This window comes from Mus caroli, chromosome 5, assembly GCF_900094665.2.
Source record: "Mus caroli chromosome 5, CAROLI_EIJ_v1.1, whole genome shotgun sequence".
In the NCBI taxonomy this organism is placed as follows: domain Eukaryota; kingdom Metazoa; phylum Chordata; class Mammalia; order Rodentia; family Muridae; genus Mus; species Mus caroli.
The window spans coordinates 15,087,942-15,114,716 of record NC_034574.1 but is presented as its reverse complement, the minus strand read 5'-3'; the positions used below and the strand labels follow the sequence as shown (position 1 = coordinate 15,114,716).

The window sequence follows — 26,775 nt, the reverse complement described above, 5'->3', positions numbered from 1 at the left end:
CTAACAAGTTGTACCAAACCTTCAGACGATACCTAAGAAAGTCAGCAGTGGTCACCCTTTCTCAAAGCTCTGTTATACTGGAACAGTTTCAGTATATTTTTCTCAAGATTGACTTGGGACCTAAAACATAATCTGGAGTTGATTTTAAGATAGTGATGTAAAAATTCATGGCATGTCATCTACTTGATCACAAAGACAGCAGAAATTTAACATGAACATATGCTCTGCTAAATGCTTCTATACAATCAGGTGAAATATATGTTTCATTATCAAAAAGCCCTACTATACATCACACTCTTGAAAGGATCCTTATGATCCTGGTTCTTCACTATATAAAAGTGATACTTAAATAAGGTTTTTAAGTACAATATGTTATGTAGTGAGTCGGCCTAATGCTGCTTGTATTCTAATGCTAATCAGGGCCCCCTAAGGCTAGTTGCCCCAGAGAAGAGAGCATCTTCACATAAGATAACGAATTAACCTGCTCCCCCAGTTATTTCTAACTGGAAAATAAACATGCTGATGGCAGACAATAGGTGGGCAGAAGAGACATAGGTGGGGTTTAGGTTTTGGGGGCATTGGGTCAGAGGAACAGGAGAAAAAAAGAAAGTACAGGAGAAGAGGAAGGAGAAGCCATTGTGGGTTAAGGGTCAAAAGAGTGTGGGCCTGAGGGCTGCCCAACTGGAGCTAAGAGCAACCCAGATAGAACATAGTAAGTAGCAAGTAATATCTCAGGATTATGGATAGGAAAATAGATTCTACCAGCATGGAGGGTAGGCAGCTGTCCAGGTCCTGTGTTGTTTAAGGCTTACTGTAACTAAAGGGCTGTGAGTGTGGCCCTCATTTGGGAACTAGTTGGTTTAAGGCAGGGTAGAAACCCCAGGCTGGGATTTTAAATAATTTTTACAACATTACTATTAGGATGTGTACAAACTAAATATTATTATTACACAGACCAAAGAAAATTAGTCTATAATTCATTATTTATTTTCTCTGACTTACTTTATATAAATGTTATCTAATATGTAAAGAATTTTACATCAGAGACTTGAAAAAACTTTACATTATTAAAATATCTTCTTTATTTAAAAATGCTTTAAAGTCAATCTTTATTATCTGTTTATGATGACTAATGCATAGAACCATTTTCTAGATATTATCATCTTTTGCCTGAAATATAGCAATAAGTGACTTTCTCTAGTGCTTTTAGGCAGAATTTTTAGCCTAAATTGTCTTAAGAATGCTAAATAATTGAAGAGATTTTAATGCCTCTAACAGCCTCACAATAGTAAGATTTGAACATCTGTATGTCACAGCATACTGCAATAAGCAAGTAGAAGAAGTAGATGGCCAAACTGAATACATAGCAACTGGTCTTGTTAGTGAGGATTGGGAAAACTCTGATGTAGGATGGGCTAAGCAGTCATGCATATACTACAAGTTTTACTGTTATTGTTGAACAATATTAGCTGAAGCACAGTGAGACAAACTTCATCTCCAGACTGAATAAGAATGTATGTAAATATACTTTGAACATGTAACAATGAAGAATAAAAGATATTTATACTGTTATGTTAGTTTAAACTATTCTTGTACTGTGTCTGATATAAACTTTCATTACACACACTCTTGATGCATGTTAATATATATGCCCAATTATGACCATACCAACATACTGTTTACACCTGTTTTTCAAAGATGCCACTTCCATTTATATAGATAAGCCTCTTAAGTTTCATCAAGATGACTTATGCACAGAAGTAATATACAGAGTCAAGTTTGCTACTGAGGATATTATGGCTCATTTTTTTTCAGTGTCCTTTGCAGTGAGAAATCCTTCTAGAATTCTGTATTTGGGTTTTAGTCTTTGCTCATATTTGACCCAGGCACACAAGGAGACTGGTGACTCAGTAAAATTTGGAATTCCCCAGCACGAAGTATCTCCTATCTTATGATCTTGTATGAGATGTAAGTGAGGGTCTGTGCAGTACAGCAACATGAGAACTCAAAATAGTGATGGACAGGAACTCCTCTCTGCCCTCTCTAGGATACCACCAAGACACAGCTGAGCTTCAAAGTAACAGCATGCTTAGCCACCAAGTCAGTTCACGCATATTTAGATCTCTGAGCGATTTAAGAGTAGAATTAGTTCAGATACATCTTAACATGTTTCTGAATTATTTTAACAAAGCCCTCAGGCCCAGATCAGCAGTATAGTCTGATCCATTCTCCCAATGTTCTGCTGTCAGGAGAATAAAGGAAGTCATGTGACGCAATAAGTACAGACTTGTACTGAAACGTGCTTACCTTCATAGGTCCCGCTTTCAAGGAGAGCACCACTCTTCTCCAATTCCATAAAGTCCTCAACGGTTATGAAAATGTAGTCCACTCCAGGGACCTCACCCTCCTTATGTGGCCTTGTGGTGCCTAAATTAAAAAAAATAATAAAACAAAAGACATAGTCTAAGTGTCATGTTGCTGAACTTTAGAAATACCACCATGCCTTTGAATAGTCACTAACATGTGTTTGTACATTCTAGGGTGCTGGCAGTTTCCATGTGCCCTTCTGTTTGTTTGGCAATAGGAAAAAGAAAACAGGGCAAAAAATTTGAGTAAATGGACAAAGCATTTTTCTCATTAAGCTTACATAGAGTTTATTGCCATGGAATGTGGCTGAAGAGATTTGTTCAATGCAGACCATTGTGCCCCTATAAAAGAGGTGGGTTGAAGGGTGGGGCAGGAGTCTCCATGCTCAGGAATTTTCACCCTTCACTCCTGTGAATGGACTTCTATTGTTCTACATGCCAGTGTCCTGTGACATAAAAATATATTGGAAAGTAAAAATTTAAGCTAATGTCAGTTAATCTTGGTATTATTCTGACATGCTTCCTTTGCAGTGTGTGTGTGTGTGTGTGTGTGTGTTTGTACATGCATGTGTGTATATGTGTGAATACTTCATATTGTGTTTGTTAATATTGAACCAAATAGCTCATATATACATACTAAATCTAAAAGGTCACAAAATTTGTACTAGTACTTAAAATTTGATAGTAATTGGAACTGTCTGATAATTACAGTTGTAGTAACAATTATAATGGCTGTAATATGACATATATGTTAATAGGACAATGTTCATCTCAATACCTTCCTTATATGGGCTGCATTTCTTCCTTTATTACTGTCTGTAATTCTGACCAGTGCGTAACATTTTTCCCACGGTTACCATACTGGATTGTGTCTTGCTCACTATATCCCTTATTGAGAGAATGGAGCTACAGAGGGTCAAAGACATCCACATGTTTTTTGGAGAATTTAGTTTTCCAAGCTTATTGTCTAGATCATCAAGGTGGTGGTGGTGGGGGAGGGACACAGACAGACAGACAGTAAGACCAACAATTCCTCAATTTTTCCCCTTCTCTTTCTATGTATCTACATACAGTATTTCACCATGGTCAAACTGAAACTTACATAATGCAGAAATACAAATAGCTAAAATGTAATAATACAGGAAAATGCAGAAACAAAGTGGTGCATTAGAAGGCATCTATATAATTAAAGATTCCCCATATGATCTCCACTATAGAAAAAGCATTTTACATTAATCTTTTTTTATTCTTCGAGTTTTAAATCTTTGTTGACTATCATGAAAGCACGTACTTACTTGTGTTTTCCATCTTTTTGGATCAAATTAGAATAGCAAGACAGTGTTATAAACTACCATGAAGAATGTATAAATTTATATACTATAAAATTCATTTGAAGCCAGAATAATTCTTACTAGATTTTTTTAAAGTCGAAATGGATCATTTTCTAGAGTTAAGTTTTACAACCCCTTTTTTTCAGGGTTGCAAAACAGTTTTTGTTTAAATTACTCTGATGACTTACCCCTGAATTTGTTATTTTATGTAATTTAATTAAGGCACCTTGTGCAATATTTCCTGTTGCTTTTATGCTATAAAATATAAGCCTCCCACACTTAATATGCATAATTTGCTGTCAAATTAATGTTTTTATGAGAACTTTAACTTTTAATATCCTGACTTTTATGTGCTTAACCCTTATGAATTAAAAAAGCATTAAAAGAGTTTTTGGCAATCAATTTGTTTTTCTGTTTATTTAGAGCACACTCTAATCATTAAGCAAAATCGCATAACAAAGATTCAATTTATCCTACTAATTTATCTCCATGTTTCAGAAGTCACGTGCTTGGAGTAATTCCGTGCCTGCAGCACAGTAGTACATTCCTAGCACAATGCAAGTTCAGAAGAGCTTGCTTCAGGCCAGATCTAGGGTGACCAAGTCTGGCGCAGAGGCTGTATGGCTTTCCCTTTCTTGGTTCAACCCTGAGCCTCAGTGTGATGTATCAGTACCTCCTGTAATAGACCCCACCCCATTGCTGGATGCTGATGCTGACCAGGAGCTGCCCAGCCTCCCTGTCTCTCAAGGAAGTTCTTCTCTGCTTTCAGCACTGCAGCGTTGATGAAGACATCTTCTTTTGCCTAGTCTCTGCTCTCTGTTTTTAACCAGTTCCTTAATGTCTATTTTCTCTGACATCTTCACCAAATCTGCTTTATTTGCCTTTCTATCCACTAATACAATAAATAATCCATGTATACAAGAACAATATGGAGACTCTTCCACCATTTTCCCATTGGAGTAAGACCCTGGGTTCATTCATGGACTGGGGCAGCTACAGAAAACCAGACACTAGACCCTAAAATGGTTCAGATTTCAACATTTTAATATCAGCTTGATTCTACCCACACTGGGGATTCACACTTTCCTAAAGTTCTGCCATATCCTCCCATTGGCACTGACTCAACTCTTTGTCTGCACAAGATGTGAAACATTTATTCTCTTGGTAAGGGAGGTGGTAATTTAAATAAAAACCTTCTCATGTTCAGCTTTCTATGCTTGCATTATGATCCATATTTTATTTTTCCTCCATAATCAACACTTGATTGCAATTATGTTTCTACCTTAGATGAAGCCTTTTTCTCTTCCTTAGGTTAAAATTTTAATGTTTTTCAAAAATTAAGGTTACATGTATTTTTTAAACTTAATAATTTAATAAGGTTTCTTTCAATATAGAAGATATCTATTACACTCTCATCTCACACACATATGCACATGAACACAATATACACCACACACACACACACACACCTTTTTGTTACTCAGGGTCAAATGCACTCTTATTTTGCTTTGTTTCTAATCTCTTTACGATTTAGAATGTTTATTGATTTTCTGCTTTGGTCATTTCTCGATTTCCCACTAATGAAAATGAGCACCTCGTTGCATTTTGCCCATTCACAAACACCGCATTCTACTTTTCTCTCTCCTTCCTTTTACTTTCAAGAGAACATATTTGGATGACTGCCTTAGGCACACATTTGAGATTCTATAAATCAGTTTCCATCTGAACCTTGATCACCTTTTCTATTTTCCATGTAATTTTGATTACTTTAGATGTAATGTTTTCATTTCAAAGTTTACACAGATGAGTCATTAATTCAGTTGACTAATTCCCTCTTTGTTAGATTAATCCCTTCTCAAAATGTAAAATTACAGTTAGTAGTCATCAAGTTATTCTTGCTGAGGAAGTCACTCCCTGACGCTTCTAACCTCCTCCAATCCTGACTTTGTCAGACCTCCCCCAGCTGCCAACAGCCTGGGGCTTTGCAGTGCCTCTGTCATGTGCCTCTTTCTCAGGTGCCAGGACTATTTTTGTGGTTTCTACCCTCACGCTGGCAGAGCGATCATTCAGAAGCTCACTTTCAGTCAAGGGCAGCATGGAAGCCACACTGATTTTATGTGTTGGAAATTGTCTTTATTCCTCCTGCCCAGGAGGAAAGGTTGACAGCATTTCAGGAACATCTCATGATAAAAACACACTTCCCCGTCCTGCTCTGTTCAGACTCTCATTGTCCTTCAGTCATGTCAGTAGAAACTCTTCCTGGCAGCCACTTTCCTCCTTCCCTCTCTAGTCCCACCTTCAACTCTTTGGTAAGTCTGATGTCCTGTCTCCCCTCAGTCTTCTTTCCTATCTACCCTTCTCTAAGGCTACCACTGCCTTCCTGAAGTCTGTAATTGCCTGGTTCCTACAGTGGTTACCTCCCTCCTTCAGGTGTTACTATTCTTCCCAACTGCCTAGTTCATCCTCTGGCCAAGAGAGGTGATTGGAAATAGACAGGGAAATGCTGAAAGTTTCACTGTCAGAGGCTGCTCAAGCAGTCAAGATCAAGGTGACAGTCAGAGGGCACCAAGCTATAGATTTTTATATAGAATTGCCTTTGTGGGACACATGAGAGGACACAATTTAAGAATTTTTAGGCAAATTATACTGGCAGACAATTTTAATCCCAGCACTCAGGAGGCATAGGCAAGTGGACTTCTCACTCAATGTCAGCCCGGCCTACACAGGAAGCTCTGGGTCAGCAGCCAGGTCTATAAAATGAGACTATACTTTCAAAATAGTAATAGTAACAATAGTAGTACTTGTAGTAATAGTAGAAGTAGTGTAGCAGAAAAAAAAGGAAAGAAACTATTTTTGTAGTTAAACAAATACCTATTTTTCTCTCTATATAATCTATATCATTAGAATGACTCTTTGACATAGACAATCAAAGATATACTTTTAAGTTGTGTGATCTTGTAGATGAGAGGATAAGCTGTGTAATCAACCTGAGTGCCCTGCCATGTCATATCAGTTTAAGTTGACATTTGGTCCTTTATCTTTTGAAGTCTAGAATTCTTATATATGCAAAGGACTAATGCAAGCAGCATCTTTGGAAGCTAATGTGTGCAGTGAATTAAACAATTCTTTTTTCTTTTTTATTGGATATTTTATTTATTTACACTTCAAATGTTATCCCCTTTCCTGGTTTCCCACCCAGAAACCCCCTATCCCTCCACCTACTTCTATGAGGATGCTCGCCCACTGACCCCAATCACTTCCACTTGCCCACCATGGTATTCCCCTACACTGGGGCATCAAGCCTTTCCAGAACCAAGGGCCTCCCCTTCCACTGATGCCCTACAAGGCCATCCTCTGCTACATATGCATCTGGAGTCACGAGTCCCTCTGTGTGTACTCTTTGGTTGGTGATTTAGTCCCTGGGAGCCCTTGGGGGTCTGGGTGATTGATATTGTTGCTCTTCTATGGGTTACAAACCCCTTCAGTTCTTTCAGTACTTTCTCTAACTCCTCCGTTGAGGACCCCATGCTCAGTCAAATGGTTGGCTACAAGCATTCGTCTCTGTATTTGCCAGGCTCTGAAAGAAACTCTCAGGAGACACCTATATCAGGCTCCTGTCAGCATCTTGGCATTCTCAATGCTGTATGGATTTGGTGTGTTTATATGGGATGGATCCCCAGGTGGGCAGTCTCTGGATGGCCACCTTCAGTCTCTGCTCCACACTTTGTCTCCGTATTTACTCCCTTGAGTGTTTTGTTTCTACCTTCTAAGAAGGACTTGAAGCATCCATCCTTCTTCTTGAGCTTCATTTGGTCTATAATTTTATCTTGGGTATTCCGAGCTTTGGGGCTAATATCGACTTATCAGTGAGTTCATATCATATATGTTCTTTTGTGACTGAGTTATCTCACTCAGGATGATATTTACTAGTTTCATTCATTTGCCTAAGAATTTCATGAAGTCATTGTTTTTAATAGTTCAGTAGTACTCCATTGTGTAAGTTTACCACATTTTCAGTATCCTTTCCTGTCTGAAGGACATCTGGGTTCTTTGCAGCTTCTGGCTATTATAAATAAGGCTGCTATGAACATAGTAGAGCATGTATCCTTGTTATATGTTGGAACATCTTTTGGGTATATGCCCAGGAGTGGTATAGCTGGGCCCTCAGGTAATACTATGTCCAATTTTCTGAGGAACTGTCAGACTGATTTCCAGAGCGGTTGTACCAGCTTGCAATCCCACAAACAATGGAGAAGTGTTCCTCTTTCTCCACGTCCTCATCAGTATCTGCTATCACCTGAGTTTTGATCTCAGTCATTCTACCTGGTATGAGGTGGAATGTCAGGGTTGTTTTGATTTGCATTCCCCTGATGACTAAGGATGTTGAACATTTCTTTAGGTGCTTCTCAGTCATTGGAAATTCCTTAACTGAAAATTCTCTCTTTAGCTCTGTTTCCCATTTTTAATATGGTTATTTGGTTTTCTGAAGTCTAACATCCTGATTTTTTTGTACATATATGGGATATTATCTGTCTATCGATGGAGTATTGGTAAAGATCTTTTCCCAAACTGTTGGTTACAATTTTGTCCTATTGACAGTGTCCTTTCCCTTACAAAAGATTTGCAAGTTTATGAGGTCCCATTTGTCAATTCTTGATCTTACAGCATAAGTCATTGGTGGTGTGTTCAGAAAAATTTCACCTGTGCCCATGTGTTTGAGGCTCTTCCCCAGTTTCTCTTCTATAAGTTTCAGTGTGTCTGGTTTTATGTGGAGATCCTCGATCCACTTGGACTTGAACTTTGTACAAGGAAATAAGAATGGAACAATTTGCATTCTTCTACATGCTAACCTTCAGTTGAACCAGCACCATTTGTTGACAATGCTGTCTTTTTTCCACTGGATGGTTTTAGCTCCTTTGTCAAAGATTAAGTGACCATAGGTGTGTGAATTCATTTCTGGATCTTCAATTCTATCCCATTGAACTACCTGCCTGTCATTGTACTAATACCTTTCAGTTTTTACCACTATTGCTCTGTAATACAGCTTGAGGTCAGGGATGGTAATTCCCCCAGAAGTTCTTTTATTGTTGAGAATAATTTTCACTATCCGGGTTTTTTGTTATTCCATATGAATTTGCAAATTGCCCTTTCTAACTTGGTGAAGAACTGAGTTGGAATTTTGATGGGGATTGCATTGAATCTGTCTATTGCTTCCAGTAAGATGGCCACTTTTACTATATTAATCCTGCCAATCCATGAGCATGGGAGATCTTTCCATCTTCTGAGATTTTCTTTGATTTTTCCTCAGGGGCTTGAAGTCTTGTCATACAGATCTTTCACTTGCTTTGGTTAGAGTCACACCAAGATACTCTATATCATTTATGAGTATTGTGAAGGGTGTCGCTTCCCTAATTTCTTTCTCAGACCGTTTATCCTTTAAGAATAGGAAGGCTACTGATTTGTTTCAGTTAATTTCATATCCAGACACTTTGCTGAAGTTGCTTATCAGGTTTAGGAGTTCTCTGGTGGAATTTTTGGGGTCACTTAAGTATACTATCATATCATCTGCAAATAGTGATATTTTGACTTCTTCCTTTCCAACTTGTATCCCTTTGACCTCCTTTCGTTGTCTAATTGCCCTGGCTAGGGCTTCAAGTACTTATATTGAATAGATAGGAAAAGAGCAGGCAGCCTTGTCTAGTTCCCGATTTTAGTGGGATTGCTTCAAGTTTCCCTCCATTTAGTTTGATGTTGGCTACTGGCTGGCTGTATATTTCTCTTACTATGTTTAGGTATGGGCCTTGAATTCCTGATCTTCCCTTATCATGAAAGGGTGTTGAAATTTGTCAAATGCTTTCTCAGCATCTAATGAAATGATCATGTGGTTTTTCTCCTTGAGTTTGTTTATATACTGGATTATGTTGATGGATTCTCATATATTGAACCATCCCTGCATCCCTGGGATGAAGCCTCCTTGATCATGATGGATGATCATTTTGATGTGGTCTTAGATTTGGTTTGCAAGAATTTTTTGAGTATTTTTGCATGGACATTCATAAGTATAAATCTTTTTTGGTGTTTTTCTTTCATTTATGTATGCATGTATTCACTTTACATCCTCATTGCTGCTCCACTTCTCCTGCAACCCCGTTCACAAATTCCCTCCCCCATCTCCTTTAATTTCTCCTCTGGGAGGTGGCAGACCTCCTGGGGTATCCCTATACTCAAACCCATTTCTTTGCAAGGCTACGTATTTGTATAATTCAGACATGGTAGTTAGGATAACATCGGGCATTTAGTAAGCACTTGACAGTGACTTATTGTTGTCTTGAGAAGTAGATGTGACTCCCTAGACTGTTTTTGTTTTTATGAATTCATGTTATCATATAGAGCACTTACAGTGTACTGATCAATATTATAAATGCCTGTGGTTTAATACCAAAACCAGAGAATATCACTGCCATTTTGCAAGTTTTATTTTAATAAAGAGAGTGAGAATAGAAAATTAATTGAAAAGCTAAATTAATTATTTATATTAATAATATTATTAAATTAATATATTGAATATATACTCTATACTGGTCATAGGCATTTGCACAGCTTAGTGGTCAACTGCTGAGATTTTTAAGAATTAGCATATGAGGGGTAATCATCAAAGACAAAAACTATGAGAAAAGACCTCAAGGGAAGTAAAGACCTACAACCCTGTGGTGTTCAGGCTTCCCAGTAAGACTATAGACCTCTGGGAGGCCACAGCAGAGTTACTAAGAGCTTGCACTAGATTCTTAAAGATAGCTTATTTCAAATATTACTCAGCTTTGCTTAGGTCTGACTGGACTCATTAAAGCCCTGCATAGTTTCCTTTTCTTCAACTTTCCATTACTTTCAGCAGGCTGGCAATAAAACAGTCCATGATAGGTTGTGCTACCTGATGCACAGGTACAAACAAGCAAGCATTCACACATGTGGGCTGGGGAGATGGTTCTGTAGGTAAAGTGGTTTCCAATAAGCCTGATGGCCTGAGTTTAGTTCATGAGACTCACATGGCAGAAGGAAAGAAACTCCTACAAGTTTTCCTCTGATCCCCTCTTGTGGACTATGGCATGCACCAACACACACACACACACACACACACACACACACACACACATTTATGTGCACACACATATACATGTGCATACACAAATAAATTTATAATTTATAAAGTAAAAAGCAAAAGTAAACATTCACCTATCAATCCTCAATTTCAAAAGCGGAGATAGAAATACAGGACATGTGTTTTAAAGTGAGAGTTGAGTCTGTCTACATCCATTTCTGTTTCAATATTTTATGTATGTGGTCAGAGATGAAAACATCATTTACTTGATTATCAATGTTCTTGTCATATACTAAAATACCCAATAGCTATGAAAGGCATTATAAAAACATGGATGCCATGGCAATCATACCCATCTTCCTCTCAGTAGCAGGAACAGCATAGCCAGTAGATTGTAGGTTCCCCAATGTCGGTGACAGTACCTTAGTTTTACCGCCTATTAGAATTAAAATACAAGCCAACTAGCTTTGTTCAGAATACTTGCGGGTAAGAACTTCTTTTGATTAAAGATACAAGTTGACTTTATAAAATTATCTGAGTGCGAAGAAAATTAATAAATAGATCCATCTGCTTGATGAGACACTAAAATGTGACCAGTAATGTCTTGGTCATTGTTTCCATTTGAATGACACCATAAAACAAATAGATCCTGTGAACTGGATCGTGAGAAGTTTCTTGCTACTTGTTGCCTCTGTTGAAAATTATAAAAATATTTCTAAAGCCTCATTAGTCGGTTATTTAAGTTTACCTGCTGGCATAGTGCCTTCAACAATAAGGAAAGAAGGCATAATTTTAAGTTTATGCACTCAGGAAGAAAGGAAAGTTATTAGTGTTATATTAGAGAAGAAAAAAACTAGAAAAGCAGGCAGAGATCTGTGTAGGTTTCTCATTCTACTAGGAAAGGCAGCCCATGTGGGGTAAAATGTGAAGTGCAATGAAGTGTTGCACAGGGGTAAGTTGCAGGTAAGTGTAATTAATATGTTGGCTGGGAAAGGTTGATGCAGATTTTCCTGAAATCTTATTTTTATGCTGAAATAATTATAGATGCTTTCCCCACTCAAAAAATTGTGAATAGAGAACCGACAGGGAAGCAAGCGTCAGCACTAACTGCAAGTCCATCCAGCATCAGGAATACGGTGGCAGGCAGCTGGGGAGGATCTGAATGGGACATGGAGATTCAACAGAGAGCTCAGCTTGAAGCACTGTCTCATAATGCCCTTTGAATATAATTTTCCTATATAGTCCACAGAGAAGTCTAAAATAAATTTTATCACCTAAATTATGGCTTCTCTATTTCAATATTATTTCTTCTAGACCACTCCTCAAAAATGAATGGAAATGAAAGGGAGGAAATTCCGCTAATTGAATTTATGCTTTATGTCCTATTGCTTAGTTTCTTAAAGGAAAGACCTTATTTGATAATTGGCTAATTAACTTCTGTATGAATAGTACCTCTTTCAGAGGCTATAAAGACATCCAGTGCTTAAACTCAAAGTGCATGTCTGAAGAGAATTCAGTTTTTTCACAAAGGTTAGTTTGTTGATGCAAGATGAAAGTATATGAAGGCTGCTTGTCATTTGGTAACCATGGCAACCAGGAAATGCCAATTAGATTCTTAAGAATTCTAGTTTTAAATGAAAGAACACTGACCGTTTCACCTCGAAAAGAAACAAGAATGACATCTTTAGTGAGTGTGAGTCTAGAGCATAATTCCTCTTTGATTTTTGCTAGTTTTTAAAATCCCATAAAATAATTTTAAAACATCACTGACTTAAAGCAAAAGCCATCAGGACAACACTGTGATCCATTACGATGTGCTGCAACTGCTACAAGGTCTGCCATGTGGTGTGGAAAGTAATAGACCTAGAGCTGATCATCAAGTGCCGCTGTGTTCAAAGCAGATGGGTCACGATGAGGCAATCTGGGAAACGTCAGCATGTCCTTTTTTACTATGTTCTCTCTCTTTCTTTCCAGTGTTTCTCAATTCAGGCTAGAGAAAATAAATCTTGACAGCTAGGGCAATTCCCTTTGGAGTTGACCTTTAATTAACTCACTCTTAGGTTTCTAAGACACTCCTTCAGCTTGCAAGTTAGTCATTAGCAAGTGTGAACATCATACCAGATTTGTGTGTGTGCTTCCAATAGAAACACTGTCCTTTGGCCAAGTGCCTTTAAATCAATTTTTTACACAACCAGTCAGAGTTGATTTTATTCTGTTTGGTTTTAATGATATAACATCTAAAAATATGGTTTTGTTCAGTTCAGCTGAACTTAGTGTAAACACCCAATAGTCATATTACAACACAGTCCAGGATTCCTGGACTCAGGCCATCCTTCTGCATCCTCCTCCTGAATGCCTGAGGATACAGGCCCATGCCACTCCCCAGAAATGCTATCTGTCGAAACAAGTTCTTCAGACAAAGAGACCCGGGCATCGATTTCATGCTTCTCACATACATGATTATATCCCTGTTGTATGTCTACCAAACAGAGATTAAGGTGAGAAGTACTACTTGATTAAGGCTTGGGCTGGATAAAAGCTCAGTAGAAAAGTGCTTGCTTAGTGTGAATGAGGCCCTGACTTCAGTCTGCAGCACTACCCACCTTAGCCCTACCACACACATATGCATAGGAATGTTCATTTGTTGCCCTCCATAACTTCAGTTCAAAAACCCCAACACTAAGAAAGAAGAAAAAAATTCTAGGGTGGTATTTTATGTTTTATACGTATATACATATGATACACACACACACACACACACACACACACATATATATATATATATACTTTCTATCATAACATATGTATGTTAAATGAACATATATATTGTCAGTATGAATATCTCATGCACTACTGACACGAACATATCATGCACTTTGCATTAAGACAAATTAGGGAAAAGTGAATCTGTTTATTCATTCATTCATTCACTCATTCATTAATTTATTATTTGTTCATCCATATAAACTATCATTACTCTCATTGTAATTAATCTACACTCTAAATCTTGTGGTAAATGTACGTGCGTGAGATATGCGCACGTTCATGTGAGGATGCAAGCATGCTTCATAGGTGTTGGTGCCTGTTGTGTGCACTGGTGTGTAGAGTTTAGAAGACAATGCCAGGTGTCTTTTGAAAGAGGGACTCTCACTAAACCTGGGGTTCTTTGATATAGCTAAACTCACTAGCTACAGCTCCAAGAATCTGCTTGTCTCCACCCCTGGAGCACAGGCTGTGGGGCAGACACTCAACCTACACAACTGTCTTTCCATGTGCTTCCCCCTATCAATTCTTTTATACTGAAGCCCATCTCCTTTACTTACAAAATAGTAGCGGAAACGTTAGTTATAAAACTCAAGCTTTTCATGAAAATTTTGTCTTTGCCTCACTTGTATTTACAACACAGGAAAAGAAAATGCTATGACTCTGGGAGCAAATCTGCACAGAATGACTCACCAAAGTAAAAGCAAACCCCTGAGGGACCTATGTACTGGAGACTTGTTCCATTCTTAACATGTACCAAAGAAGCATGGCTGACTTCAGGTTAAGTGGTCACTGCACCTTTACCAGGGAACCAGGGCAGCATGCCATGACCTCAAGGTTCTTGATGGGGCTGGATGATGAACAGCCTACTTTGTTCTTCAATATTTAATTAAGATGTGTTCTCTACATGGCATTCTATAGGGTTCTGAAAAAATTAGTCTCTTCAATTTATTATTTAGCAGATAATATGTCAAGATTATATAGTGAGCTTAAAGAAAGACCAGTGACTTTTTATAGAAACAATATATATTTAGTTTGACGTTTTTATACTGTGCTCATGTAAAATTAATCTGGGCCAGAATGAGACTGCATGGGCAGCCACAGCCCTTTGTGCAATGCAGACATCGCCATGACCTTCACTGCAAGGTTTAGCAGATCATAATTCTATCATTTTATCACTATTAGAATCTTGCAGTGACATTAACTTTTAGTGTCACCATATGTCTCTATGGCATCTGTATTTTGAAATATCCAAGGTAGATCTTAGGATACAGTTACCACAGACTATCAGAAAATAGACATAAAAACAAAAAGGCAGTTAACTATTTAGAGATTTCAAAGCATTAGGAGCATGGGCAGATTATAAGACATACATTGTATAACTGGGTTATCAAATGCTGTTTATTTGTTCCCATTGAGGGCCTCGAGGACACAGTCAACAAACTGGCATGGAGGAAATGAAGAGAGAAGAGAAGTAACTCAAAATAGGAACAGGTCAGGTATCCCAGGAAAGGGGCTTCTAGATGGTTAAAAATCTTGAGTTCAAGAACTCCCTGTGCATTTAGGGGAGCTTATGCCCACAGTATTAACTATTGCTTCTATTTCTGACTTATCACAAAACTTACTTTCCATTTGATGGAATTTAGAACAGAAACACAAGTTCTATTGTTTGAAAAATATTACAAAATATTCTAACAAAATATGCTGAAAGGAGGTTAACTCTTTTTTTGTAGATCAGGCTAGCCTTGAACTCAGAAATCCGCCTGTCTCTGCCTCCCAAATAATGGGAGTAAAGGCGTGTGCCACCACTGCCCAGTTGGAGGTTAACTCTTAATGGTATTGAACAGTCATGTTTACACGATATCTACTTGCATTTTTTGGGACAGACAGTTGTTCCTGCTCAGATCAGAGTGATCGTAGGGCAATCATCAAATATTTCACTCTACTAACCGTCTGGGCTTCAAGCAGCTTGGTGGAAAAGCAAAGTATTCAGTATTCTGCCAGGAAAAAACATGAAGAAGTGTGCTGTTGAAGACGGAAGGCTTCTGCCTTTCTGAGACTTACACATTAGGCACAGCCGGGAACCCCACATCTACAGGACCCCTTAGGATTCAGGGGCAGCGGGATACCCTGTCCAATTATCGTCCCCTGCAGGACTCTGCAGTCTTAATTTCAGGCCAGTATAATCCTTCCCTGGTTGGACAGCAAGAGGAAGGGATAGAAAGAAAGCAGTGGGCATTGTGAGTGGCTAGATACTCATTTGCAACCTTTGTTAGTGATTTCTACACTGATATATCAGCATAGAACATCACCACAATCCCTAAAAATGGTATTCTCCAAAGACTCTCAAATCATTATTTGCAAGACTTGCAATTATCTTGGGAGATTAAGAAAAATTTTATGAATTAAATACACAAAAGAAAAATTTTAAGAGAATTTCAAAGGACAGTTAATTAGGGTAGTTCGGCAGGAAAGCTACTGAGTTAAAAATGAGTTATCAAAGTAAATATTAGATGGTTTTTAGAGAAAATGTTTGTAATTAAAAAAAAATCCTTACCTCCCTTACAGAATTAAAGGGAGGGTAGTTTACTTACCAGAATTGTGTTGGGAACACTATCAATTCAAAAGCTGACTCAGAATGCCTTCCTCCACCTCAACAGAACAGTGACTAGAGAACTCATTCCTAAGAGTGACAGCCCTCTGGCTCTCAGGCACACAGTATTCAACAGCATCCTCTATAAAATGGGTAGATAGTCTGGCAAGAAATGAGAAAGGCCCAGACTGGCTAGATTGAGCTTTAGGGAATACTAGAATCCATATCTGAACCAACATTACTTGTATAATACTCTAAAACAAAGTTAGGTAGCTCCTATCCCCCTAGTTAAACCTTACTTTTCTGGGCTAGTGTAGCAGGAGCAGAGAGGCCACCTCTATGTAAGTAAGGGGAGGAGGAGTGGGTGGGGGTGGGGGTAGGGTGGGTGCGCAGCAGCAAAAGCATCTCCTATAGGAGGACCTAATGGAGGACTGCCTGAGAGAAAAGGATTGGTGGTAGCAGACAATGCCAGACAATCAGGAACTGCTGTTTAAAAGAGATGCTTTCTTGGGACCAATGGGCAGCAGGTGGAGGGTATTAAAGGAGCTTGCAGCAGTGTTCAGAGGAGTTTGCTGCTGTGTTTCTCAGCTGTTCCCGGAGTACATGTCATTTTGTGGCCACCACTTCAACTCTAACTCCCAAGGCCAGGTAGGATTCAGGGTACAGGCAACAGGGATGCACGATGTTTTTAAAGGACCCTTAGCCTGTTGTCTCAGCTTTACTGGCAAAATCATCTCTTGGGCCACCTCTAAGCATTGCTGCTAAAACTGTGAGCTAACAAATGGAATACATTAAATAGATAAGCATGACTCTGTTATGATGAAATTGAATTGACTAGTTAGTATGAAGATATGGTCTGCAAGCACAGTTCTGTGTCCTGATGTTATTGCTTTCTTGACTTGGGAGTTACACACAGAACTTAGAAATTGAATTCACCTGAGTGTATAACTTCAATGCCAAGTACAAATGTGGCTGTCTCTGACAGTGGGCCAGTGTCATAGTTAGGGTTTTCATTCCAGTGAAGGGACACAATAACCAAGGCAACTCTTATGAAGGAAAGCATTTAACTGGGGTTGGAGTACTGGTTCAGAAGTCCAGTCCATTATCATCAAGGTGGGAGCATGCCAATGTGCTGGATACTGAGAGTTCTACATCTTCATTGAGAGGAAGCCAAGAGTAGACATGTTTGCACATGGCTAGGAGGAGGCTCTCAAACCCCACTCCTACAATGACCCACTTCCTCCAACAAGGCCACACCTATTCCAACAAGGCCACACCTATTCCAAGGCCACAGCTCCCAATAGTGCCACTCCCTGCACCAAGCATATACAAACCACCACAGTCAGTATTAAATATTTCATAAACATGTCCTTCTTAATTCTGAAATTTTCATAGGTATAGTGCAGCTGGTAGCTTCCTAATATCAAAACAAAAAGGGCGATCACTGAGAAAGATACAGGCACTCATCTGCCTAGAGCAACCATTCTCCTCCTTATTTGAAAAAGAGGTGTCAAGCAGATAATGTGTTTTGTGACTCCACCTTGAGGGCAAAGACCAGTCTGCCCCTTAGGAAGGGAGGTGAAGGTGCTTTGCCTGCCTGCGGTCATAGATTGTAGCATTCATTTATCTTGGGGTGAATAACATCTTTCTGGCCATGCTTTCAGTTAAGGGGACAGTTCCAGCAGCGCTGCTATGGCAGACACTGGAATTCCTCCAATCTTTAATACAGAATGCAGCCTCCTTCCTCCTAGTGTTCAAAACAACCTTTGAAACAACTTTTATCATTTCTATCTGAAATATGCTATATTTATGCAAAAATTCCTCCATGAACACCAAGCTACATAGCACTTTCTAGAGAAATTGGCATTCACAGTCATTTTATATTTGAGAAGAAATGTGTTGATTGTTCAGGTCAGTGACATGCCTCAGTGAGTGAGTAAAAGTGCTCGCCACCATGTCTTACAACCTGAGGTCCACTCCAGTGAAGCATACAATGGAGGGAGAGAACCAGTCCAGCTTGTCCTCTGAACTCACAACCAGTCACAGAAGAGATGCATCTATCTGAATACATACTCAGGCATGCGTGCGCGCACCTGCGCGCACACACACACACACTAAAAAATAAATAAAATAAGAAATACGTTTTTACGTATATACTGAAATTTACATGATAAAATTTGTAAACAGTGCACACAAGCTTTACATTTAATTCAGTGATACCAGCAAAATATATAAAAATAAGACAAATAACTAGAGAATATATTATGTTGACAACCCAAGATATTTGCCTCTGCAATGAACTTTATCAAATTTTTTCGAGGTAATTTAGCTATTTCGCTCTCTCTAGTTGGAACAATCTACGAGGATTTAATATATTTAGTGATATGGGCTTTTTAAAACAAACTCTTCTGTTGTTTGGGTATACATAGAATGATGAGAACAAATTTTTAAGTACTAGAAAAATGATAAGAGCAGTGACCGTGGGCAAAGAAATTGCATGTGAAGTTTCTTCTTGTATGTCTTATTAATAAATGATAACACCTATTAGGCTCTTATCTTGGGTGAGGTGTGTACACTGTGTATACTTCATTTCACATTCTTCTCTTCTTAATTCCTGAAGCAAATACACTTGTGTTATAGCTTGGGTGGCTCCTTTTGGTCACAGGAATAGTTAAGTGCCAAGATTTACACCCAGACCATTAGGCTGCAGAGGCCCAGCTGGGAAGCAGCGGGATATTTCATCCTCCATGCAAGATGGACAGGTGGGAGGCCAGCCAGTGCCCTAATAGGGTAACCACAACCCATGGCACATTCAAACAAAGGTTCTGTCAGCAAGGAATACTAAAAGTAGGAATCAATGTCCTGTGGAGAAGCAGGAGAAAGAAAGTGCTTAAACTGCTGCCGAGTTACAGTAGGGACATACAGAAAGAAAACTGGGAGCAGAAAGTAACTAGGAACTACAGATGAGAGGTGTCTTTCAGTGAACAGCCTGAATTTGTTGAATCTTGAAGCAGCAAACATCTTAAGAGGATCTGGCTGTGAGTAGAAGAAATATGAAGGCATAAAACAGTCAAAGTTGAGTGACTGTTTTTGTTCTGAGACATGTTTTTCTCTATTAAGGATATTTTATAGAACTATGTCTTGCAAAAACAGTGACTTTCAGAAATTACAACACATATTTGGTTCCAACATAGCTGATTTGAAAACAACAGTTAGAAGTGACTCATCCCATGAGGGACCCCTGGTTGTTAAGATAAAGACAATTGCCGTTGCCTGTGCAAAACTTATTTCACATTATGCTAAAACTATACACATGGAGGAGACTATGGAGTTCATAATATGAACTTCTTGACAATGTAACAGATAGACTAAAGCAAAAATCAGAACAATACAATGAGGAGAAATCTATGACCATGGTCATGGAAAGGCTGGAGCCAACGGGGCCAGGGACACCTGAGTCAGCTTCCTTCTGCCTGTGCTTACCTCTCTGTCTTGCTCGAGTTTTAGGAAATTTAACCCAGGTGCTTGCATAGGCTGCATCCCTGGCTTTTAGCTTTATGTTCTGTATGGGAAAGTGTTATGGTAGTTAATTGTAATGAGTTCAATACACATGACATCAAGCCTAAAGCAACCTGTAAGCACACACATGTGCACATTTCTACATAGAAAAAGAGATTGTATACTTGCTTATCTCCCCATATGGCCATTGATGTTTGTCAACTATATTTTAATATGGTTATAAAATAGCAGGTTTTGACATGGCTTTCTGAAAAAAAAATCCTTGTGTTGTTTATCATTTCTTTGGCTGCTTCCTCTCTTTCCCACTCTTAGCTCCTTCTCAGGAACAATGATCTCTTCAGTCAATTTCTAATTTCCATTCAGAAATGTTAGGAAGTTAGAATATTTTATTTCAGGGAATAGAAGCCTCATGTTTGCTTTTCCTTTGCAAGTCCATTCATGTCTTCTTCCCATGGAAACCTGATGCACTTCAGCAACACAAAAATTTCCTTTCTGGGGGAGCAGTCTGCTGGCACGGAGATTGCTGTAAGCTCACACTCAGTCAACTTGACTTTTCAACACACAAGCTGTCACATCAGTCCAGTGTGGTGATTAATTTTTGTCAACTGGCGCATTTGGCCAGGTTGCCAAGTGTTTGTTCTGAGTGCCTTGTTAAAGTTCCTGTCTGTTGGTTAGTGGCACTTGTTTTATGTCCCCCCAATGATTTGTTGACGGAAACATTAATCTCCACTATTTCATGCTTGGCCATTTCTGAAAGTAGTAAGTAATGGGTAGTAATTATAAAAATAAGCTACTTTTAAGAAATTTGTGCTTTTATAAAAATTTCTTATAAACTAAGAAATTATACATGGTAATGAGTATTTCCATCCTATGAGACTGTAAAATGATTTCAAAGTGCTATTGGTGCTAATTCTCTTTATCATTTCCTCTTTGGCCTTGCGTTTTGGATTCAGTGATACTTTGGAACATTTACCATCATGGCAAAACTTTCAACACTGAGGCTAAGTTTCTCTAAGGGTTGTTTCTATTCAAATCCTGTGAAGAGTTTGGATTGCAAATTAAAAGAATTCAATAGCACTTGGTTCAAAATAGAGGTGTGACTAAAAATAATGACACAGTTTTCTTTCTGACTACACCTGGCTATATGAGTAATTGAGAAAATGTTCTTTTCCAGCCACTGGTAGTAACTGAGCTGTGAAGTCCTCTCCAGGTTAACTGAGCCCAATGTCACCACTGCTGTTATGTGTGATATTGCGCAGGTAGGGACAGGAGAACGCAGGAAAGGGTTTAACCTCTGGGTTGCAGTACATAATCATATTAATGCTAAGAGTCATCACGTATGAAACGTGAGTAAGAGAGTCATCCATGAAAACTGTGCTGCAAGAATGCAATCAGAAAAAAATAAATTCTTAAAAGTAAATTCCTCGTGTCTATGCAGTCGCAGAAATTATAGCCAGTGCAATGAGCATGCTAAAGAAGAACTCTATTTCGGAGCTCTATCCCCTAGCCTTCGTTCCACTTTCACGGTCAGTCATGCTGAGTGGACTATTCTGCCCTTAAACTCGCTCTATAGCCTCAGCAATCTGTAGATTTGGAGTTTTCCTGACTTTAGTCTTATGCTAACCAAGACTATAGTCTCTACTGTGAAACCCAACTGTCTTCTCACATTCTGAAGTGCATAGGAATTCCCTAGACTTATATTAAGGTAATTAGGCCTGAGTGTGGGCTGCTATAATGGATGTATAATAAGCTTTTAGAAGATGCTGTTGCTGGACCACATGTTGAACAACAAGGTTTTAGCCTGGCCTGCAATGGGTAACTTAGGGGTATACCCTATGCTATTTCCTTAGTTCCTCTTCTTTATGCCTCTGTCTTTGTAGCTTTAGAGCTTCAGTTTTGGCCAACAACTACAACTGCTTGTACTCTTGTATCACAGATGACTGAGGTAGTATACCAGAGTTAAATAGCTCATTATGTTTATAGACTTTATGCTTTTACCAAGCAATGAAGAAAGAGCATCCTCATTCTATTGTCTGAACTCTTTAGTCCAGGGAAGAGTAAAACAGGAGTCCACATTTATGAATTAGACTAGTTAGGAAAGTAGAAACTCATGTGGGAATAGTATAGATATTTTTAAAAGGCAAATATCTCTTGTTCTGTTCACATGAGAGTGAGGAAAGAAAGCAAACTTTAAAGGCCTGAATCCTGGCAAAGCAGGTTGTCTGTACCGGTGAAGTGGTTACATAGGAATGTAAAGACACAGACAACATATTTTGGGGTTGGGTCTGTGAAATTTATTTTGAGGACAGAAATAATGAGACTATATTGCAGCCATTTCGAGTCAATAATGATATTCAGCGGTTGTCTTTGTCATCCTTTCACTAAGCCTTGCTGCAAGCCATTAATCACTTCAAACACAATGAAGAGATATAGCCAATTTATGTATAGTGAAATAAAATTAAGTCCCACTCAGCCTTCAATAATTGTCTGAGGTGACATGATGCTTTCTGACTAACAAGCACAGTACACATGCAATAATCACTTTGTTTCTTTGTATAAGAACAGATAGTGTCACATCCTGTTTCCAAACAGCTACTCGAAAAACAATTGGAAAATGTATTCCCAATGGTGATGCAGTGAGTTCCTGTGTGCAGGCTCTGAGCCATCCTTGACAGAGGACTTCATCATAATTCACGAGGCTTCAAAAACACTCTGTCATCTCTAAGAATCTTAGTGGTATCTTTCTCATCATGTTATTTCAAATCAATCACTACATGTCCTAGAAACAGCTCCTTTACAAAGCTTTGAAGTAGTTTTGATCCCATTACACTATTGCTACTGTGAGGTTGAGTGATATGGCAGAGTCTCCTTGTTAAACACCTTAAGTGGCTTTCAGATAATCCTGGCTAGAACACAGAGGATGAAAGGCATGCAAGCTGTATCAGTACAATGCCTTTGCTCTTGGTTTGCTTGGATAATAGAGGCAACTCGAATAATTCTCATCAAAGTTAATCCAGTGTCTGAAGTTGTCCCTGTGGATCGGACGGTCCTTGCTCCTCTATTTCAGCTTGTCCACTGTAGAATCTCTATGCACTTTGTTTTAAAGTGTTTCTGTTTAAGACATAGTCTGGAGTTATAGGTTGTTTTCACTGATTATTTTCATGAAGCAAGAAATGGACAAAGATTTTCCTGGTAATCCATCCATGAAAAGTAACTCTCTGCAAGGTTATTTTTCCAGTCACTACAGAAATTGGAGTTATGTAGCAGCAGCCTAGAAAACAGGTGGGCTGTGTTTGATACAGAACTTACGTGGTTAAGATAAAATGATGGCCGGAGGTACTGAGAAATCCTGATATACTCCAACTCAAGACTCTGCTACAATTCAGTGAAATTTACTGATATTGTACTTTCAATGTCAAGTTTATTTTGAATATGAAGTTTCTATTGTAGAGTAACTTTGAATCATGTGCAAGCTTTCCAGTGACCACTGCTTGCCCTGAGATATGAAAGAAGAGGAAAACACACAAAAAAATGCTCAGTGGCTATAAGAGCTTATGGATAAATTCTTCATACACACACACACACACACACACTCACACATACACACACACACACACACACACACACACACACACACATATATATATATATTAGAGACACTTTGATTTCATGTTGACCACAGTGCAGAGCTATTGTTATGTAATCTCCCTATTTGCTGGATATGGTGGAGCCTTTAATCCCAGCATTGTGGAAAGCAGAGGACAGCAAATCTTTGAGTTTGAAGCTTGCCCAGTCTACATAGCAAGGTCTGGGCCAACCAGACCTATGTGGTAAAACTGTCCCCTCAAAAATCTTCCTATTTCAACAAAAAATGTTCATTCTGTTTTATGAGTTAGTCATTCTTCCAAGAAATAGGAAAACTGACCCCTTAATACTAGGAGAAACAGGCAAAGGGAAAATAGACTGCAACTGGCTTTCAAGATCCAAAACATATCCATTTCCCTTACATACTTTCAGTCTCAATAATGTCTTCACTTTGGTCTGTGGCAACACAGTTATAGCAGACATTATGCTTGCATTGGCTTTGATGTCTCAACAGTTAACAGTAAGACACGCACTTAGTAACCAAAGTTTTTATCAAGAATGCTTTGTCTGGCTCCTCCCACAACATTGTTCTGCTGGCCTTAGACTTTTGAGATTCAAGTTTCATTTCCTTTCTCTTGGTACTCCTTATATGTAACATGACTAATACAGAGTTATAAGATGAATAAAAGTAGCTAATGATCAATATTATTCTTGACAGTGACTCCTTAAAATAAAGAACGTATTTAGCTGGAAAGACAAAAGTATTTTAGCACTAGGAGTCAAGGCTAGAAGTGGTTAATCAAAAAGTTTAATTCTCCAAAATTCTCCGAATCTCTAGTATTAGGGTTAATGGTAGCAATTAGAATGTTAGTGGTAGCATGTTAGAATACAGGTGAAGAGCGTGAATTATTATGCCAGGTACCTGGGAGGAAAACTTGCCTTTTGTTTATAGGTGGATTGGAAAAATTTAAACTTGGTGTACTTTTTACAATGTCTGCAAAACTGGGATAGCAAACTCCCTTTCCTTACAATGTTTTGACTATTAAATTGGATGATGCTCACAAATTGCCTAAAATAATATCTGGTACAAAGTAAATACTGTATAAATATTGTTAATTAGATAAATAATACCAGCACCTTCCTATCTGAGGGTTGATTAAACCTGATCCCACAAGCTGTACTTCCTATTGCTTATTAGAGAAATTGTAGTGATGATGCATCTTGAGGAAAGAGTCATAAGGGGATTTGTAAACTAAGTCTTTGAGAGGTTTTGTAAGTAAAACATTCTTATTTAAAGCTACCTTCACCTATGCATCTGAAATGTATTTCACTGGGAATGTCCTTTCCTCTGACCACAAAGGCATGGTTCTAGCGAACAAGTTCAAGGAGTGCCTACTGTACACTTGTTGCTTTTCTGCCCATAATTAATTATAAATTTACACATATATCCCAAGTCACATCTTATTGAAGGTGTGGGGTTTTGGCTCAGGATCTTTTGTATTTAGCTTCTACTTAGTGTTTAGTATCTTGTCATAACTTTGCCACCCAGGATTCTACCTACATGTCAAACATGGTAGTTTAAATATGATGCTAAATGTATATTAAACACCAAAGTGAAGGCTTATGTTTGAAAGTGGATTAAGAACTCCAATATAAGATACATGCTTAAAATGATTTTTTAAGTAGAAACACCAAAACATGTCATATTACTAAATTCTCCTGTATGAAGGAAAACCCCATTATCAAAGGCCTGAAGGATCTCCTAGCAAAATAAAGGCTACAGGTAGATTTCCAGTAATAGCACTTCCAGTATGATTTACCTCTTCATGGAAGGAAGCCTACTAAAGAAAAGTGACAGAATCCCTTACTTCCCCAATCTTAATCAGTGCCTCACTTTATCCAAAATAAGAAAAGAGAAAAAGAAAAAAGAAATACAGATAGCACAGTTCTGAGGATAATTCTTGACTCCAAAGTAGCTAAGATGCATATCTAACATTGTGAAGGACAGATCACCCAAAAGGAAGGAGTCATAATCCTGTGCCTATTCCCACATACATGCTCCAATATAGATGGGAGTCTAAACTACTATAGGCAGAATGAGATAGTTGAAAGAGGAAACAGTGTTCGGAAATTGCTATAGTATTCCAGAGGAAATAAAGGATGGGTTCTCCACATTAAATTATAAAGCAGGAAGAATCACCAAAAGTCAACTAGGACTGTCCCTTCCTCAATAATTAGAAATACCATGGCTTTTATACTTGCAACCTTGGTGATTACTCATGATGATCCTTGCTGAAATAATCTTACACAAGAAGACTTAAAATTTTTGGTACATTGCCTGTGGTTTTTTTTACATAGAAATATATGTCACTTGCCAACATATATGGTTTTATAGCTTTTGAACCTATAATATATTTTACTTCTCTTCTTGAATTAGTAATACATGTCTTAAACAGAAAGAGGGATATGAAGTGGAAACTTAGGGCTCTTTGGAAAGTCAGTTGTGTTGGATAGTGTTTTGCTGGAGCAAACAAGTAAGTGAAAGAGTGTTTTCCTGAAGTGGGTACAGGTGAAAGACTAAGGCAGACTCCTGAATAAAATTTTAGCTGAAGCAAACAGAGGAGAAGCAATGTTCTGTAAAGCAAGCATGAGAAAGCACACATGCTGAAGGATCCTTTGCTAATGACATGTATATATTGGTTGGCCTTACATTGTGTAGTTGACCTGCATTTGTTGGAACTCCAAAGAAAGAAATGCACTAAAAACCTTCTTGTAGTGTATTGCAGTTTCTTGCCACTTCCACAGACTTGAGCTGATTGGCTGAGTGATGTCAGCTGAGTCAGAAGCATATGCTAAGGTAAGACCCTTGGAGGACACGTGATGTTTGGAGGGTATAAATAGGACTTGACAAACAGTAACAATGATGGTGGCTAAACATGGATTTCTTTTGGAGTTAGCTGAGCACTATTTGTTCTCCTGTCTTTGTTGAGAGAGGCACAACTTTTCTTGGTGTCCCTCTGGGTCCCTCCTTTTGTTGCATGTGGATGTTGGGGTCAGGCTTACTCTCATAGGTAGTGCCACCACTGCTGATTCATGTTTGCTATCCCAACTCTACCGAACTGGATTGCTGGTGTATCCATGAAGTGTTTGAGAGTGGATCTAGCTGCTGCTGCTAACCTGTGAAAGGAGCTGCCACCTTCCAGACAACACAGACAGAAATTGCTCTAAAGAACCTTTGTAAATGGGTCACTTCCCCCATATCCTTTCTTCCCCACTACCTCGGGTGGGTGGTGGGCTACAAGGGAGGTGAAAGTCAAATAAAAGAGAAACCCATGGAGTGGGACACAATACTGCCAAGTGGTATTTCTGATGCAGAGTTAATACTTAGAACGCAGAAGGAATGAGAAATTCATACTACTCCAGTGCCAAGTAGACATAAGGGAAGGAGAAGGAGGAGGAGGAGGAGGAAGAGGAAGAGGAGGAGGAGGAGGAGGAGGAGGAGGAGAAGAAGAAGAAGAAGAA

At 38.6% G+C, this 26,775-nt stretch overlaps 1 protein-coding gene across 7 annotated transcripts in view; it reads right to left on the bottom strand.

The window, feature by feature from the left end:
* The window catches only part of Magi2 (membrane associated guanylate kinase, WW and PDZ domain containing 2), a 1,402,993-nt gene that overhangs the window by 613,952 nt on the left and 762,266 nt on the right, over positions 1–26,775 (bottom strand). For all 7 annotated transcript variants that reach the window (XM_021161942.2, XM_021161940.2, XM_021161941.2 and 4 more), the window contains one exon: positions 2,308–2,427. In XM_021161942.2, the coding sequence (XP_021017601.1) occupies positions 2,308–2,427 (120 nt within the window). The remainder of the gene's footprint in view (positions 1–2,307; positions 2,428–26,775) is intronic.